At 28.6% G+C, this 19,939-nt stretch overlaps 1 protein-coding gene and 2 non-coding genes across 3 annotated transcripts in view; all 3 read left to right on the plus strand.

Moving 5' to 3' along the window:
- LOC113367595 (kinesin-like protein KIF12) overlaps positions 1–17,876 on the plus strand; it is a 36,244-nt gene extending 18,368 nt beyond the window's left edge. Inside the window, exons 5-15 of the mRNA XM_026609189.1 lie at positions 1,641–1,862; positions 3,744–3,884; positions 3,959–4,100; positions 4,252–4,488; positions 8,290–8,408; positions 9,010–9,114; positions 10,828–10,940; positions 13,273–13,500; positions 15,613–15,703; positions 16,602–16,687; positions 17,798–17,876. Coding sequence (XP_026464974.1) covers positions 1,641–1,862; positions 3,744–3,884; positions 3,959–4,100; positions 4,252–4,488; positions 8,290–8,408; positions 9,010–9,114; positions 10,828–10,940; positions 13,273–13,500; positions 15,613–15,703; positions 16,602–16,687; positions 17,798–17,876 — 1,563 coding nt within the window. The remainder of the gene's footprint in view (positions 1–1,640; positions 1,863–3,743; positions 3,885–3,958; positions 4,101–4,251; positions 4,489–8,289; positions 8,409–9,009; positions 9,115–10,827; positions 10,941–13,272; positions 13,501–15,612; positions 15,704–16,601; positions 16,688–17,797) is intronic.
- Trnad-guc lies at positions 12,818–12,889 on the plus strand. Its single transcript has one exon. It is a non-coding gene; the product is annotated as a tRNA-Asp (tRNA).
- Positions 15,418–15,489, plus strand: Trnaq-cug. The gene has a single exon. It is a non-coding gene; the product is annotated as a tRNA-Gln (tRNA).
- Positions 17,877–19,939: the final 2,063 nt, after the last annotated feature.

Raw genomic sequence — 19,939 nt, forward strand, 5'->3', positions numbered from 1 at the left:
TTTATATTATATTTTATTTATAAATTATAGTATAGGTATCCACATTAAAATTAACTATTTCTGAAGTGACATAGATAAATTACCAAAAATCGTACTAACATCGAAATCATACTAAATAAAATGTTTGAAAAACTGAATTAATATTATATAGCATCGAATTAATGTTTTTTATTATAACTTCTCAGTTTGATTTCACAAAAAATCCGATTTGCTAATTTATGTTTTTTGACGTTTATAGTCATTCTGAAGCGATAGACCAAATTTGAAAAAAGTATGTATGTATGTTCTCAATAATTTTGTATTTTTGGAATTAGCAAAAAAATGTTTTTTGTGAAAGTTTTCACTAAAATCTTTTTATCTCAAGTTTATGGATTTGTGCATTTTTTACAGAAATTAATTAATAATTTTCTAAATATGTAGAATTTTATTTCTGAATATTTTCTTTGTATCTGTGTCACCTAACGACCAGTCTACAAAACTTCTCTAGTTGTGTAAAAATGTTACAATTAATTTAAATGATTAAATTAAATCAAGGACTACATACATGATATATGTACATAATCGTGCCAGTATTTTCTTAAAACAGATGCTTAATATTTCACAAAATAATTTATTAAAATATTTAAAAAATTTGTTTTTAATAAAATTTAACATGACTATAAGGTTCATGCACCAAACGGTCCTACGAAAATTAGTTGAATTATATAAATTAATTAAAATGTGGACTTAATAAGCTACAATTTTAGTACATATGTAGAAGCACGTGTTTGTACACTATAATTAATATAATTACAGATATTATAAATGTGTTTGAGAGATAACAATTGGAAATCGCAATGTTTAAATTTAATTGAAAGCAAAAACCTTATTTTCGAAATGACCAGTTAAAAATTTGAGCTAAATCTCAATTTTGGTTTATTAAGTCAATTATTTCACATTCTGGGAAGTTTGTTCAACTTGCCTTAAAGCAATATGCCACTTACACCTAGTAAAGCATCTTTAAAAAGTGAGGTCTTAGTATATATAATGATTTGCAGAATTTTTTAAAAAGGTTAAAGCTTTTCTGAAAAAATGACAGTATCAGAAACGAAAAACTCATAATGTTTAGATTTAAATTGTTTATTTGCATAGTTTTATTGCCAGTGCGTATGAAAGCGAAAACTTTATTTTCGAAATAAGTAGTATAAATTTTAGCTAAATTTTAATTTTGGTTGATTAAGTCAATTATCACTCACTTGTCTTAAGGCAAAATGCCAAATATACATAGTACAGAATCTTGATAATGTGAGGTCCTGTATATCTAATGATTTTGCAGATTTTTTTTTAAGTTTAAAAGCATACATTCAAAAATAATTTTAGATAGTTTATTTCTTAACTTCCCGATGGAGAAATTTGTTTTCGCCAAAAGAATCCAATTTGCTAATTGAATCGAATGAGACCAAATTTGGAAAAAGTGAGTGTGTGTATTTTTCAATTTTCTGCAAACAAGAGCAGTATCAGAGACGAAAAAAATATAATTTTTAAATATAGCTTGATCTGGATTTCTGAAACGGCTGTGACAATCAATAGGTTAAAGGAATGTAATTCTTTATAATTTTATTACATTAAGAAATATATCGTTTATTTCTGTTATTCTCCAGTGTGCGGCGATTCCCGGAGGACCGGCGGGCGGCGCCCAGAAGCCCCGTCTCTTCTCCTATAACGCGGTTTTCGAACCAGGAGCAACTCAGAGCGATGTTCTGGAATACAGCGGAATCAAGAGACTACTAGAGATGGCCGTCCAGGGATTCAGTTGCACCTGCTTCTGCTACGGACAGACTGGTAGCGGGAAAACGCATACGCTGACTGGACCGCCTGGACTGGTTAGGAATTTGTTTTATTAATTTATTATACCTGAAATGTTGTAGATTTTTGTAAATATTTTGAAGAGCTTATTCTATTCACTCTTAATCACGTCTTTGTATAGGGTTCGTAACTAGGGTTTGTCGGTTTTCAAAAACCGGTTTTCTGACGAAAATTATGAAATTCGAAAACCGTTTTTTTAGCGGAAAAAATCGGTTGTTACTGTATAAATGGAAAATGATAAATATACTATATGGAAGCAAGCGTTTTAACACTTGGAATCATATCAGTTCGATAAAATTTTGAATCATATTAGTCTATTCTAGTTCCCAGAAAGGTTCTGTGTTATCTTTTGTCTGATGTATATATTAATTGAGATCAATGCGACTTCTTGTTCAAGGAGTGAATTGCTCTACTCAAATTTAAAAAAAAAATAGTTTTTAGCCCTAGAAGTCACAAATAAAAGAACAAAATTTCCAGAGTTATTATATCACACATTAGTTCGGTTGCAAGTGAGAAAGTATTTTCTATTTAGGAAAATTTGTGAGTATGCAAAGTTTTTTGAAATCACATTTTATTAAACAAGAAAACATCTAGAATGTTTAGAATTAATTAATTGAAATTGCTTGGAACAGGCAATACCCGAGTTTAGCTTAATTAATTGTTTTTAAAACTAAAATTGATATTAACAAGTATGTATCAACATGTATCTAATTTTTTTAAATTAATAAATCCTTTATTTTTATTTATTCGAAAACTTTCCTTCAACTATCATAAAAGTATTTTCCTTCATTATATGAAAAAATAATGCAGGAATAACAAATAATTATTTTCAAAGTTATTAAATCAAGATTAAAATAATTTTGTTTACTTCCATATAAATGAACATTAAATCAATTCAGTCAAATACTGCTCTAAATTACACTAAATTTACGGATAAATTACAGAATATTCGAGCAACCGGTTTTTTTTAGTAAAATTAAAATTCTAAAACCGGTTTTCTGAAATTTTTCGGTTTTTGTATAAACCCTAGTAGATAGGTAGAACATCAGTAAAAAATATACTCTCTAGAAAACTATGATTCTTAAGGACAAAATATGATCCCAAGGCTACATAGTTCAAAATATTTAATAACACATAACACTAAGAAATAACTAATAACATTGAATAATATTAAATATTAAAATTTTAAAATATTTTCACAGAAACTTGTAAAAAATATATCAATTCTTATAATTTATGCCAAAATATACTATAAATTTAAAGGTTTAAAGAAAAATTCTTTGATAATATTTAAATTTGATTTTTATAGAAAATTATTTTATAATTATAGTTAGATTTTCCATAAAAATATGCTCTTATAAAAAAAAGCTCTTCAAAATATTTGAGTGATTTGAGTGATTAGTTATGATGTGGTTTGAAACAATAGTTATGAAATGTTCTTGTATTAGCATGGAGATAATCTCCAACTTTTGCAGAAAATATGTGTAGATTTGTAGAAATTTTGTTTTCTCTTAACTATTTCTATCTCTTTTTGTGTTTTTTGTGGATTTTTATGTATGGTTACATTTTACTATATTTTGTATACTTGAGTGTTTGAAGTGATATCTATTGGCATTTATAAACTATTTAGTAGAAATTTTCATTGCAAAAAGCTTGGTTATAAATAATAAATATCGGGAATATACATACGACATTATTTTAAAACATATTTTGAAACTATTAATTATTATTTCTTTAATTAAAGCGATTTACCAAAATATCATTGCTTTTTAATATAACCAGGCTTTTAGCAATTTTTAATCTCTTATATCTTCATGTATATATTTCTATCTAGATTCTACATTAGTGCCTGGGTTTGAACTTTTCTTGATCAAATTTATTTGCTTTAATTTCTCTAGTTTGTAAAACAGATAGATCCCACATCCGAAGATCATGGCTTAGTGTTTCGATCCTTCGTTTATCTCTTCAAATTGATCAAGGAGCAAAATGATTCGAGCTTTGTTCTACGGGCATCATTTTTGGAGATATATAATGAAAAGGTAAAATATAATTTTTAAACAAACTTTTTGTAAGATTAAGTACATTAATCAAAATGTGTATAATTTTTTTTTAGGTGATAGATTTGCTTAATCCTGGAAATTCGCGTAAACCGTTAGCCGTGCGTTGGTCGAAGAAAACTCGAGGATTCTTTGTGGAAAATTTATTTACTGTAGAGTGTGAGGAACTTGATGATCTTTTGGCAGTTTTGGAAGAAGGTGAAGAACCAAAATTAGAACTTGCATTTGAAATAAAACAAAAGTTGAAGTTGTTAAATTTGTCTGGTACAAAGTTAAACTTTGACTTAGGCTAAGCATAGAAATTCTTCTTGCTTATACTTTATCATTTATCTATTTTTTATCCAAAAAGGTATGAGGCATAGATCAGTGGGTTCCCATAGAATGAATGCAACATCATCTAGATCTCACAGTGTACTGACAGTACACATATTATCAGAACAGGCTGCCGAAAATGGTGTCTTTATCTCAAAACATGGAAAAGTGCATTTTGTAGACTTGGCAGGCAGTGAAGTAACAAAAAAGACTCATAGTGAAGGAAAAACTCTGGAAGAAGCTAATAATATCAATAAAAGTCTTATGGTGTTGGGTGAGTAAAATATTAGAAATCAGTCTGTGTATTAATTTAGGGGTCGTCCATTCATCACATGAGGTTTGAAAATAAGTGAAAGGGTTTGTCTAAAAATCACAAAATTTCATGTTGGTGAGGAGGTGGTTTGGTAAGATATTTGGTAAATTTATTTTTTACTTGAATTTTAAAAAAATGCAAAATTCAAAAAAAGTCCAAACACTCAACATCTTTTCTAGGTACTAAAAAAACACGTAATATTAAGTGAGGAATGGGGAATAATTTTAAATTTTTGAGTAGTTCAAAAATCCTTAAACGTTGATCACGTGATTAATGGATGCCCTTTCAATGACAGGGTGCATTGTACTATACTATAATTATTTTACTGGATTTCATGAGAAATGCAATAAAATATTTATGAAATTATAGATCGCCTCCCAAAATAAATCTATATGTTGGAAGATTTCAGACAGATAATTTTCATATCAGTCAATTTCACCAACCTGGCAAGACTTACATAAGTACTGATATATTTTTATAGCTACTTATGTGTATATATATGCGTGTGTGTGTGTGTGTTTGAGTTAATGTGTGTGTAAAACATGCGTTTGCAACAAGTAGTACGCGTGCGTAATTTGTATTTTTATAACTTTTGTTCATTCTGTTTTAAATTCAATATTTTTATTCCTTTCATTTCAATTCATATATATATATATATATATATATATATATATATTTATCTTGTTTGTTTCTCAATGGAGAAAGCTTTGGACTTGCGACAAAAAAGTTTGAGGTTCAATTTTCATTTTAGATAACCTGATGTAGTGATATACGTTTTTATTTGAAAATATGATTTTTGCAATAATTTAAAAATAAGTTTGCAATTCTAAATAAATATATCACAATTACAAAAGAAAACATGGTTTTGATCCTTGTAAAAATATATATTTAATATTGAAGTTTCTAGATAGTGCGATATTTACTGACATAGTTTGACTCTTGAAACAAATTTTCGATAAAATGAAATAATTTTATATTTTAATTCAATTTGTTTATTTCATATCACAAAAAATATATTTCCTAACTGAATATGTTTTCGACGTTTCAAATCATTCCGAGTCCAAATTTGGGAAAAGCATATGCAATCGATCTTTTTTTTTATTTACTGAGCATTATATACATTTCCATATCTTAGTCAGACAGGAGTGTTTATGGATAAGTTTATACATTTATACATAGTCTATATATATATTTACTTATTTCATATTACTTTATTTTAAAATATTTGATCTATATAAGAAATTAAGTATAAGAGTCATACATTTAATTAATTAGGTTAATCTTGTGTATATTTGGTATAATTTCTTTTCTTTTTTTTAAATGATTTGAACGATTTGAAAATTAAAGTTATTTTATATAACTCGATAAGGACTTATGATGATTAGTTTTACGAGATAATCGGCCGAGCAGTTTTTTTTTACAAATTGCAGAAAAATGCCCAAACTTTTTTGAAAACTTTATTCGAAACAATCAGTTGGTGGTCTTGCTAATTAGCTTTTGTGAAAAAAATATGTTGATAGAGTTTAGGGTAGGTCTTGACAACCATCCTATATTCGATTTGTTAATTATATGTTATCTCGGTGTTTCAAGTCATTCTGAATCGATTGAGCCTTAAGACAAAATGCCACTTACAACTATTTTTATTATTATGATAACAAAAAATCTGTAGTTCCTGCACAGGTTGCCCGCACATCACGCATTCTTTTTCCTAAATAATATATGAATTTCTCAGACGTCTTCAAGACGGACGGACGGACAGCTCTAAATTGACCTAATTATATATACATGAAAAGCTGAACTTAAATTTCACCTACTTGCTTACGATTGTTGCTGTAACACTAACTATAGCTTACATTACGTGTCCGGCATTGAATATTAAATTTTGATTGAAAACCACGCAGTTCGGCAAATAGGAAAAATCAAGGTCGGTTAATAAAAGGAAATACGTAAGAATTAGAGGCAGAGAAGCGATTTCTTGGAATTCGAAGAAATTTTAGTCGATATTGTGAGATAGTGGAAACATATTATAGTTGTTTTGTTCGAAATTTGTTTAAAAAATTTAATATCGAGCCTTCATTTTAGGGTAAGTTATGTTTTTAACTTTTCGTGGAGATGTTACAGTAATCGCAAAAAAATCGAGAAAATGAAATTTTTTATATATCTTTACAAAGACTTTTAACCATTGTGGCATTATTTAGAAAAAATCGATGTATGTGTATTTGTATGTATGACGTACTAATTATTTTCGGCAAAGGCAGGTTCAGCTGTTTTGAAGATACGGGACAAAAAGTGCAAAAAATTGTAATTGAGAGAACGGGACGTCCGATTTTAATTATTCAAATAACATTTTACTTCTATTGACAAAATGAAGAACTTTATGGTTATAATTTTGGGAAGGCAGGTCTAGCGGTTTCAGACATTCAATAAAAAAGTGAAAAAATATGTCATTTGGCAGTAAAAAATGATGATTAGACATATGTACATCAAATTATCAGATTAAAAAAAAAATCGAATTTTGTTTATACTTCTAGGGGTTTCTTACCAAGATTTATAATGTTTAAATGTTATCATATACAAATCTTTCCAGTCTCTAAAACAGATGTCCTGCGCGATTGCTTTGAAATAAATCTAAATTTTCAAAAAAAATTAAATACAAAGAAATCAAATTTTTCAAGATAGTCAATTTTTAAAAAAAAATCAAATTTTCAAAAATCTAATTATTTTGAAAATTTTAAATTACTGTACTGGAATTTCTAGCAGTTTGTTTCATAAATGGATTACAATATAGATCACTTGACCCAAAATTGTATCAGTACAGTGATATTACAATACTATTGTATTTAATTATATCAAAGAAAGAAAAGTATGATCTACATTCAATATCTAACAATGTCGTCTTTTATGTTTAATACATCTAATTAGATGCTTGAGAAATAATGCGTCTAGAAATAGATAACGAAAATCTTTTCATAATTTATTCATACAGCCTTTCATGATATTTCGAAGAAAACGGCTGTCTGTTAAATAACCCGAAAATTATAATTGGCATTTTAGTAATGAATAAGTATATGCAGGCACACACATATGTACAAACATTATAAATATATTATATTTTATATTATATACAGAGGCTAGGTCGAGGCACAAAGGTTGAATTTGACTTTTAGTAACTATACTGTGAAAATCAAATAATCTGCATCGCAACAAATAATATGTATCAAACAAATAACTATCGAACTATGTTCGGTAAAATGTTCAGCTATTTACAATGCGAATCGAATATTCTTTGAATTATTCAAATCGGTTGATCCGCGTTCCCGAAATCGTGGATGAAAATTTGTGTCAACCTTTGCATACATTCAATATACGCACACATACATACATACATTTTTTTCAAAGAAATGCGAAATTGTTCAGAAATTTTTGAAACGTGAAGATATTTAAAAAATTTCATTGTCGAATTTTTGCGAGAACTATAATTTACCAAACAAAATGTTAATAATTGACGTGTATGCTAGAACATCCATCGTACGCAATAATTAAAATATGATAATCTGACTACCCTTATAAACGGTGTTTAATGAAATTTTGGATATCACTACCAATTTCAAAATAAAATGGCTGCAAATTTTTGTACCTTGCCGAATCTTTTACTATCCGCAAACGTGTTTAGATTAAGATATACGATAGCGAACACATATCACATAGCTTTGATTATTAAAATAATATATATTTAGCTTTAATATTTTTTTTAAATTTCAGGATACTGTATATCATCTTTAAGTGATCCCAAAAGACGTCATGGACACATTCCATATAGAGACAGCAAGTTGACCAAATTACTGGCTGACAGTTTGGCTGGAAATGGGGTAACTTTAATGGTGAGAAAAGACTTTTAAATAATATAAAGTCTTAAGAGAAATATCTTAAAGAATTTTAAATTTTCATAAAACATAAGCAAATCAACACATTTTAGAGTTGAATTTTTTTTTACATTTTTTAGAAAAATGTATTTTTCTAGTTATTTTCAATTCGATATAATTGTGCTTAAACGTAGCATTATATTTTCACTATATAAACATGTCTCTGTTCCTCTGTATACTTTTTTACTTTAATTTTTGTTTACCTGTATACCCTTCTACCTGTACAGATATATCCCTGATTACATTTTTACCTGATTACCTGTCTACTTGTTTACCTGTTCCCCCGTCTACCTGTGTACTTATTTACCAGGTAATCAGTTTATTAGTCTATTTTTCTGCTTTTTTAATTTGATTACCTGTTTTCTTGTATAATTGTCTAGCTGCCTACCTGTCTATCTGTCTACAAGTTATAACTCCAACCTCTTTACCCGGCCACTTTTCTACCTATTTAGTTGTCTGTCTACCTGTATATATGTAATTATTTGCCCAAAATCATGAACAAAAATTTGGATCTACACATAACTTACCACATATTTATAATAAATAATATTTTTTTCAGATTGCTTGTATTTCTCCGGCTAGTTCAAATTTGTTCGAAACTATTAACACACTCCGTTACGCTGCAAGAGCCAAGAGGATCAGGACAAAACCCATCGTGGTTATGGTAAATATATGAAAGAAACAATTTCTTGAAAATTAATATATATATATATATATATATATATATATATATACTTTGCATTACTAATTAATTGATATAAAATTTAAACAATTAGTTAACATTTATTATATTCATATCGATGTATGAATAAGAAGGCGTAACGAAGCCTCAATTAAAAGCAGTAATTATCACAACAACGTTTTCATGAAACATTTTTCAATTATCCACATATAATATGTATCAATAAATGAATCTCACAAAAAAACGTCGGCATCTGTGAGTGAAATACAGATCGATGAAATACAATACAGTGACTGTGCTAAATTTAATTTGTTGGACGGAGAGAACCAACACCAGTTCATTCTTATGACGACATCTCATATATGCAAAGTTAATGATCTGTTTTTCTACGAAAAAAGCGTCACAACATAGTTTGTTTGTTCATTTAATCTGAAAAAATTAAGACTACAATTTATTAATGATACAGATATATTTATTTTATCTCACTTTTGTGTTTTTTAACCAATATTATATGTAGACACATATTCTTCAATATTTTTTTACAAAGAATAAAATTTTTCAAATGGGTTATTGTTGGCTCAATCGTTAGCCTGAAATAACACAAACACATATAAAATTTGGGATGTAGTTAGCTATGATTCTGTAATTTTTAACTTTGTAATGTAATTTGTAACTTCCCGAAATATTCGACTTAATCAATAAAAAATAAATTAATGTATGTGTTATTAAAAGTCCTCTGAGTGGATTTATTACACATAATTAAAAACGAACGAACACGTTAACTTGAAGTATTTTTTAAAAGCAAATTTTCAAAAATCAATAATTTTTATGAGTAAACTAGTTTCTGTAGAACTTTAATGGTTTAGTAAGTTCATTAAGACCAAGTACTCTATCGTTATACCAAGTAAATCGTCTATATTTAATTTTAACAAACGTCAAAAAAACTACTCATTTTTTCAAACTTTGATGAATTTTTAAAATTAAACCACTCAAACTAATCAATATCATTACCAACTAATATGTTTCGAACAGTTTTTGATTTTTTAAAATCGATTTGGTAATATGAGCTTAAATGTAGACGAAAAGTTTAACACTTTTTTTCAAATTACAAAGAAACAGCCGCTTTTGAGAAAACGTCGATTTACGGTAAAAAATCTGCTCACACTCACATACACACACACATACTTATTCCAAATTTGGTCTCATTCGATTCAGAATGGCTTGAAACGTCGAAAAAACAAAATTCGGATTTTCTTATAGCGATTCGGATTTTTTTATAAAAACATAAACTTCTTCATCGGGAAGTTAAATATGTTTATCAATAGAACATCAACGGTTTTTGTGACTCCATATATACTGCATTGATCGTTATATGACGTTTTAAGTCAATAATATTTAAACCGCCTAGTTGTTATTGTTTTAATTAAATATAACAGTAAAAATAAATAGTAGTTTGCCCGAAAGCAAATCCATGGTTTGCGAGCACCACAATTCAATGATTCTTTTTCCCTCCCTTGTTTATTTTTCCCATTACCATATTGTTTCTATTAATCACTTATTTATTCATTTTTAAGCATTTTCCAAATTTTACTTCAAATGGTAAATGATTAAATGAATTCAATTCATTCATTTTATTATTTATTTATTATTTATATATAATATATTTTTCAACAATGGTATTTTTCCATGTAACAGGATCCGCGCGAGGCGCTCATCGTCAGCCTGAAACGCGAGGTGAACGCACTGCAGGCCGAAAATGAACATCTCAGATCAGCCTTGAACCACAAAAATGAAATCATGGGCAGAAGGTGACTACCGACCGCTTACTCGTATAATATAATTATAGAATAACAAACTTTTAGACGTATTTTCAATTCATATCATGTTTATCATGACACAATGACGATGAGCTAAAAAGCGATGGAAACACATTTTTGCTCTGAAATATACGGAAGAAACGTTTATTAACTCTAGGTCAATTCGTATATACCTATCTCTACACTCTGCGGAACCAGTCAAATTGATGCAATGCGTATTTTCTTCAAAATTATCTATTAATATATACTCAGGTTGAGTTGAACAAAAAAGTAAAATGTAAAAATTGTCAACATGTTATGAAAAAATTAGCAAACATCAAACCTACACAGTAACCCTATTTTTCTCACATATTTTTTTACATATTGTTTGGATGTCTTATGCATTTTTCTCGTGGGATTTTATTATAATAAATGCAAAAATTATAGCCTCTATTTTTATTAAACGTTTTGGCAACGTTTTCAAAATGCAAATATGAAACATGGAGTTTCGAGTGAAGTAATGATCTTTTTTGTTAGCGATTTAATTATATACGAAATAACTTTTTTTATTTGCTTTTAAAAATTACAATCTGACGTTATAAAGAGGAAACAACATTCAGTATTTTAGATGCATAATTATATTAGGGAAGAAGGTCGAAAGGTTACCCAGTGGTAATCCGTTTCGTTGTTGATTGTATGAGGCTTATAGAAGTTAATTATTAATAGTACTGTTTTTTTTAATTTATTTATTTATATATATATACATTGTTTTCATATCTCAGACAGGCAGAGGTACCTGGTATGAGAGATTATGAAAACAGTTTTCATGCTGTATATATACATTTCATTTGACTATTTCATTAATATAATATCTATTATAATTAAAATATCTTTATATAACTCTTCAGTCTTCTTTGTCTTCAATTTCCTTATAATATTTCTTTATTGGTACTGTTGCAAACTCTATTATAGTAGTACTGTTTCAAAAATATACAAAATAACATGATGATCAAGTTTACGAGCTTGGACACCTCGTTACTATTACATTTACTATTTGAAGGCATAATATTACAAATGAAGCAAAAATTAATCATTATATGTGTAATCAACTACTCCATCAATTTGAGGGGTTTCTGTAGAAATGGGCAATACCGCAAATGAATTTCAAAATTTAGAATATTTATCAAATTTATAATTGAATATAGATAGGATTAGTGCTGTTTTTTTTTGAACAATTTATTTCAAAGTTCGTTTTCCGTCAAATTGATGGGTCTCGTAAACCTAGTGTTAATGAAGCTTTTCTGATATGCAAAAACAAAGAGATTTTAGGATTTTTAAATATTATTTTGTATTATCAGTTACAGTGTTCCGTAATACAATATGTCAATAATTACTGATCATTGTTGGCCGAGAAGCGTATTTTCTCGAAAAAATCTGACTTGATAATTTTCTGAATTTTTCTGAATTCGTTTCAAACCAAGTTTGAAAAAAAATCTGTGTTTATGTACGTGAGTCAATTTTTAACTTTTTGTTGTTTTTTCTTCAAACACACCCGAACCGATTTTAATAATTTAAAAGTCTTTCCAAGAAACTTTTTACGATGATCGGCCGAGCCAAATTCACTACACTTATTGTTAGCAAAAAAGTGCAATTTTTTTGACCAAGCAAATACCATTCTGATTCTTTGGAATCAATTTAAAATAATATATATATAATAACTTTAAAATTTGACACATTACAATGAAAATGAATGTTATAGCATTCAGGGCCGCAAAAGATCAAACGCGTTTATTGATGATGATATGTATGAAATAATGATCTCATATCGCTTCACAGAAGCAAGTCGCTCGCGCTAGTCAAAACTCGTATTTAAAGCAGTTTCATACAAGTCCTCGGTAGTATAGTGGTCAGTATCCCCGCCTGTCACGCGGGAGACCGGGGTTCGATTCCCCGCCGGGGAGGATATTTTTTTCTTTATAAATATTAAAATTTATCTATTTTTACTATAATATATCTTGCAATATTCTTTGTTACTGATTTAAGTGAAATTTCATTTAAAAATGAAGGTGTATTATACATTATTTTGTTCATAGAAATTCAAATTAATGCGAATATATGTGTTTACTTGTGACTTAAATCTCTACCAGCTAGGACAAAAAACTTTCTAACAAATTGCATTTTTGTAATTACTTATATATCTTCTTTAAAGATCTATTTTTTGTGATTTTGCTGTGTTTGGATTGAAAAATCTACTAACTTATTATAGAAAATATGACAATAATAATTTCACAATTTTGTGGTTATTTTTTTTGGATTTTGGATTAAAAAATCTATTTTTTTTTAGTTCACCTCTGTCCGCCGGTCCTCCTCCAGAATCACCAGATTTAGAACAACTATCTGCCTTAGATGGTGCAGAGTTGGCCCGTCTGGTTGGCCTCTACATGGCCGAAAACCATGCTTTACGTAAAGAAAATCAGGAACTGCATTCAACCAGGGAACAAATAGTGCGAGACCAGGAACTTGTTTGCAGGGAAAACGAGCGTTTGCTCAAAAAACTGGAGGATGTCAACACGTGAGATAACTATCAATTTTAAATATTTTTTTCAATTTTGATATGGTTTGATTTGAAGATACACGTTTAGATGTTTTGGATTATTTCAATGTGTGGCGTTTGCTTGTTGACGCTTTTTTAGCAACTGTGGCGTTTGCTTGTTGACGGTAACTTGATGGCAAAATTTGCTAATAAGTGAAACTAGATTTTAATATTTATATTTTAATACGTGTTCGATGAAAATATATTATGTATATATTAAAATAGAGTTATAGAATTTGTTAAATATGCGGATAATGAAATTAAAGTTTCAGAAAGTAATATAAAGTACCCATTTGAAGATTTGTAATAGAAGAACATAAGTTATAAAATATTTGTGAACGAATGTGAATAGCTGAAGTCTGAAATAGGATAGTAATTTTCAAAATTTAAATTACTGCAATACGACGTTTCAAGCCATTCTGAATCGAATAAGACCAAGTTTGGAAAAAGTATGTATTTGTGTGTATGTGCGTGTGAAAACGGCTGGACCGATTTCAAAAATTTAAAAGCCATTCGATCTATCTCGATGAGGACTATTGTTTGTCAGTTTTGTGCGACGATCGGTCAAATGGTTTCTTTATAAATCGCAGAAAAGTGAAAAAATTTTCGTCTACGTTTTAGCACGCAATTCTGAATCGATTTTGAAAATAAAAAACCGTTCGAAAGATATTGGTTGGGAATCGTGCTGATTAGTTTTTGGTAGAGATCGGCAAGGATGTTTTCTTGTAATAAGGTGTTGAAAAATTTTTTTCGACGATTTTTATTATTATTTTTTGACGGTAGAACCATAGTCTTCTAGATCATACTAAACTATTACGGTCCTACGACAACTCGTTTAGCTTTAAAAATTCGTCAAAGTTTGCGAAAATTAGTATTGTCTTTTTGGCATTTGTCAAAATTAGAACTTTCATCGACGTTTGCTCAAAAACGCTTGAACCGATTTCAGAAAATTAAAATCATTTGATTAATCTAATAAACCATTTGATGTATCTCGATGAGGATTATCGTTTCTCAGTTTTGTGCGACGATCGGCCGAGCCGTTTCTTTGTAATTTGGAAAAAAGTCCACAATTAATCTCATACTACCGAATCGATTTAATAAAATCAACAACTGTTCGAAAGATATTAGTTGGGAATGATACTGATTACTTTTAGGTGAAAATCTACCGAGCCGTTTTCTTATAATCAACTGTTAATTTTAGTACTTCTATTAATTAACTGTAAAAAAAATTAAGCCGATTTTCATGGAACTTTTTGTGTCGATATATATCATGGTCTTATAGAACTTACTATACTGATTATTACGGCCTTATGACAAGTAGTTTAATTTTAAAAACTCATCAAAGTTTGAGAAAATGAGTAGTTCTTTAGACATTTGTTAAAACTAAAATTAGACGGTTTACTTGGTATAACGATAGAGTACTTGGTCTTAATGAACATACTAAACAATTAAAGTCCTACAAAAAACTGGCTCAATTATAAAAGTTATTGATTCTTAAAATTTTGCTTTTAAAAAATACTCCCACCGGGTTGACGTGATCGATTTTCAATAAGGTGTAATAAATCCACTTCGAATACTTTTAACTACTCATAAATTAATTTATCTATCATGGATTAAGTTGATTATTTACACAAATCGGGCGGTTTATGTAACTTGCCTCAAGGCAAAATATCAATACTAGTTTAAATTTTGTCTCATTCGATTCAGAATGGCTTGAAACGTCGACAAAACATAAATTTAACAAATCGGATTTTTTGGCAAAAACAAATTTCTTCATCGAGAAGTTAATAAAATAAAATAAATAAACTTTATACACTACACTGTATAATAAATACTCCATTACAAGTTAATCTCCGTAACCAAGTATATACCGCAACTCTATCATCTCTGTCATGTGGTCCCATGGTGTAATGGTTAGCACTCAGGACTCTGAATCCTGCGATCCGAGTTCAAGTCTCGGTGGGACCTGTATTTTTTATATATTTTTTTCTCAATTTTGATAGCAAATGCTTCAAATTGTACATATTGTTGTTTATTATTTAAAAACTTGTACATATTGATTATTTTTTGCGACATAATCCATTATTTCAGCGTTTGCTGCAGATCGCCGATAATACAAGCCCGGTCCACATATTCGGCGGAAATTTTGAATAACGGCTCGGCTCACGAAGACACGTCTGAGGTAAGGAGATTGATACGGTAATAGGTTTTTTGTATTTGGGGAAAATAATTAATAATTATACTAAAAGACTAAAGAACTAAAATTTAATGTTATCGACTCAGAAACATTCCAAGACATGTTGATAACTTTTATACCAGTTAACTGTGATTAACGAATATACACGTCATGACAAGGTGGCAGAAATTTATGTTTTGACGTGTATACACGTCATGCGTATAAAATACTGACGATTTGATATTTAAATTGGATTTTTGAAAAAAAAATGCATTTTGAAATGTCAAGCTGTTTAGAATATTCTGGGCAATGGGCATATATGATTAAATGATTCTGGGGCTATTTAGCTCGTATGTCGAAGAAACGAATTGCTAAACACTCGTACGTCGGGGTGCTAGCTACCCCGATAATAATTTTTCAATTTTGTAAAGTTTACTCATATTTTTCATCCGATGTTTTAGCAGGGCAACATACCCTGTGATTTTTTTGATTTTTTTTATAAGAATCATAACATTAGTTATATTTTATGAGCTATTTATTCGGTTGACATTAATGAAATATAATTATAGATAGCAGTTGTCCCAGTGAGTATGTACTATTTGATGCAATTTTACTAGATCAAGTTAATTTTTTTTATTCTCTATTTTATTTACAACTGTCCAGATAATAATTGGCTTTTTTCTAATCTTTTCGATTCGGGTGATTTTCTAGTTTTAAAATTTACAAATATACTCCTCATGAACTCGATTGAAAACTGTGCGATGTGAGCGCCACAGTTAACTGGTTAAATGTTACTATCATTTATTTTTTGAATGTTTTAAATAAATTGCAAAAAACCTATTCAAATAAACATCCAGAGAGACGTGTTATTAATAATGTAGCTTTGTTGTACAAATTACACCAGGACAATCTTTTGAATGGAAGGGTATCAGTGAAACCAGAAATTCTCTCCAGGATTGATTTTAAGCCTATCGATAGACCTGCAACAGGGTTAGTAATCAAAATTAAAACTTATTAAGACGGAAAAATTTATATTTTATTGCACTATTTGATATGCAAATATATTTTTTAGTCATTGCCTATAGATAAATTTCTATTTAGTAGAAAGGGTGAAAGGGTGCTTATGCGAATTGCCAATTTATATCATTTTAAATTTACTTAAATGCATTTTTAATATAATTATTATTTATATTTTCAGACAGTGCATTTATTAAAGTTACTTACCTTGCAAAATCTCACAAATTTTCTTAACTTTTTTATTAACACACTAGAACACTAGTAGTGTAATGTATTGCACATTTGCATGATTTTAAATAAATGTCTATATTATTTGGTTTGAAAATTTTATATTTTTGTATATTTTATAACATCATCATGAAAAAGGTAAGAAATATATCTTTCACATATTATTGTAGAATACTCACAAATAGTTTAAATCTATGAAACTACTATTTATAATTGTATATATGAATACTTATATGTGCAATATAAATGTGCTTAATTAGTGTTCACATGTTTTATAATTAGACAGATTTATTAAAAAAAAATATTAATAGACTACAATCTAGTGAGATTTAGAAATTTTCTATATTTTACACATCAAGAGGTGAGCAATATTTTAGTTTAGAAAAATTAAATAAATACGTTATTATTTTTATGTTTTAACATTTATAATTTTTTTAACACGTTGTCTGCTATGGCTTTAAAAATCTGGTCAAAAATGGTAATTGTTTAATCACATATGATTAAACACTCTATTCCTAGTGCATAGTTTTTCTCAAAATTTAAAATCCCAATCTGCGAATTATTCTGTAGTTGGCAGTCAATGTGTTAATTATTATGAGATATATTACAATGAGATTTTTTTGACAAATTTTATAAAAATGGTAACGTATTGAATCAATAATAAATTTAAAATTTATAAACACAAAATTTTAATAGAAATTGTGCTTACTGTATGTATATCGATGTTTAAATTTAATTGTTCATGCACGTTGTTTTAAATAAACTATTATGCAAATAACCATAAATATCTTTTTTAATTATGATTTAATTTTAATTTATAATCATTTTTATTAAAATTAATTTTTATATTTCCAGACCGTCTCAACCAGTTGAGAAAAATGGTGCAAGGAGAGATTCTTGGAAAAGTTTATCTCATAACAGTCTTCTAGAGTGAGTATTGCAAATTAATGTTTGAATAGTTAGTTTATGAGTGATTTTGTTTAAAAATAACCAGAATTGAATAGTGCAAAACTATTATAAATTGAAAATGGTAAAATTCATATTTTTGCAGCCAATAATGAATTGAAAAACACAACTTTTGAGTAAAAATCAAAATATAAAGGTAATTCAAAATAAAATGAAAAAATGCTAGTTTGATGCAAAAAGTCAAATTTCATATTTATGGGGCAAATTATGTAAATCCAAATGCAGAATTAGATAAATGATTTCGTCGTTTTAGATTATAATTCTGAGATATTTTTTCTGAGAGAAAAGCAAATATATATTAATCGACACGAGCGTCGTCTATAGACGACATCCACTTGGCGACCGGTGTGTATATATGACTGAGAAGTTAAGAAAAGCGTTCGAATTGTATAAATCAAAACGTTGTTTTAGATTATTTACAATGATTCTGAGAGTGTTTTAAGCAAATATATTAACAAGTTTGATTTGAGCGTCGTCTATAGGCGACATCCGCATGACAACCTGTGTGTACGAGTGTCATCTATAGACGACATGATAAAATTTCTTCTAGTTCTTCAGACTAATCACAAGAATTCTGAGCGTCGCCTATGGACGATATCCGCATGACTACCTGTGTGTACGAGTGTCACTTATAGAAGACATTATAAAATTTCATATTTATGACTAAGAAGTGAATAAAAACGTTCAAATTGCACAACTCGAAACTTTGTTCTTCTTCTAGATTATTTACAAGAGCTCTGAGCGTCGGCTATAGACGACATCCGCGTGACTACTTACATTGTAAAATTTGAAATTTATGACTAAGAAGCGAATAAAAACGTTCAAATTGCATAACTCGAAAAATAAAATAAAATATTTTGTAAAATTTCATATTTATGACTAAGACGTGAGTAAAAACTTTATTCTAGACTATATACAAGAATTCTGAACGTCGTGTACGAGTGTCGCCTATAGACGACATTCAGTAGGTCGACCATTGTTGTAATATTTATCACTCTGCGTTAAATTATTAAGAATTCTAATTAGTTATTGTAATATTTAATTTTTTAGAAGTGTAATTTTCAAATTTTAAAATATTAATAATGATAATGATTGAAAAATCTTGAAATATTTTGTGTCAATATTTGAGTAGCTTTCTGACTCGTACAGCAGTGTCATTTCTGCGGAATACACTCATTAATTCAATTCTGGTTATTTTATAGATGTACACCATTTATTTAGGAGATTTGGCGGGTTTGCAGTTTTTAATCTTTCACTTTTACTGAAAACGGTGCATATAACAGAACCAAACCTAGATGAATAATAAAAAACGGAACTTAAATAAATAAAAATTGGTGTTGGTATACGACATTAGTTTTCAATTATATCAAGAAGATTTATATTTACTCAAAAAATTATATTTCATTTGATTCATTGATTATTGAAAAAAAATTCTATCTGATCTACATTTGGTTTTGGTAAAGTGTTGCGACCCTGTTTAGTATCGATGTTTACATTAATAGTTCATCTAACATCTCCTAGCACAGATATTTTCCTCGAATTTCTAGTTGTTTTCAGCTATAGATGTGTTTGAATGCACCAGTGTTAATTATTTTTAGAAACACCGTTCAAGACATTTCGCCGTCGACATCGAATCCGAATTCAAATAACGCGCCAAACGAAAGCAACGCTAGTGTTACCCGTGCCGGTACACCCGTATCAAAATCACATATGGCAACCCAACCATCGACTTCCATAAACGAGAACGATTTAAAAAGTGGCGCGAAATCGAGAAATAAAAGCGCTATCGACGAAATCGATTTGTTCGGAAGTTTAGTATCGCTTCATGAAGATAATAATTGAAATTTGAATGTTTTTTATTTACGGTGAGAACACGAAATACTAGTTACCTATTGTGTGTCATTACGTATAATTGTGGAAGTCTTGTATGTAGTATTGATTTGTTTAGGTATTTGTTATTTTTATATATGGTGTTAACGTTTAAAATGATTTTTTATTAATTTTATTGGATAGATCCATAATATGTATTCA

This window comes from Ctenocephalides felis, unplaced genomic scaffold (assembly GCF_003426905.1).
Source record: "Ctenocephalides felis isolate EL2017-DRISC unplaced genomic scaffold, ASM342690v1 CF-g0.4_SCAFFOLD_01170, whole genome shotgun sequence".
Classification (NCBI taxonomy): Eukaryota; Metazoa; Arthropoda; class Insecta; order Siphonaptera; family Pulicidae; genus Ctenocephalides; species Ctenocephalides felis.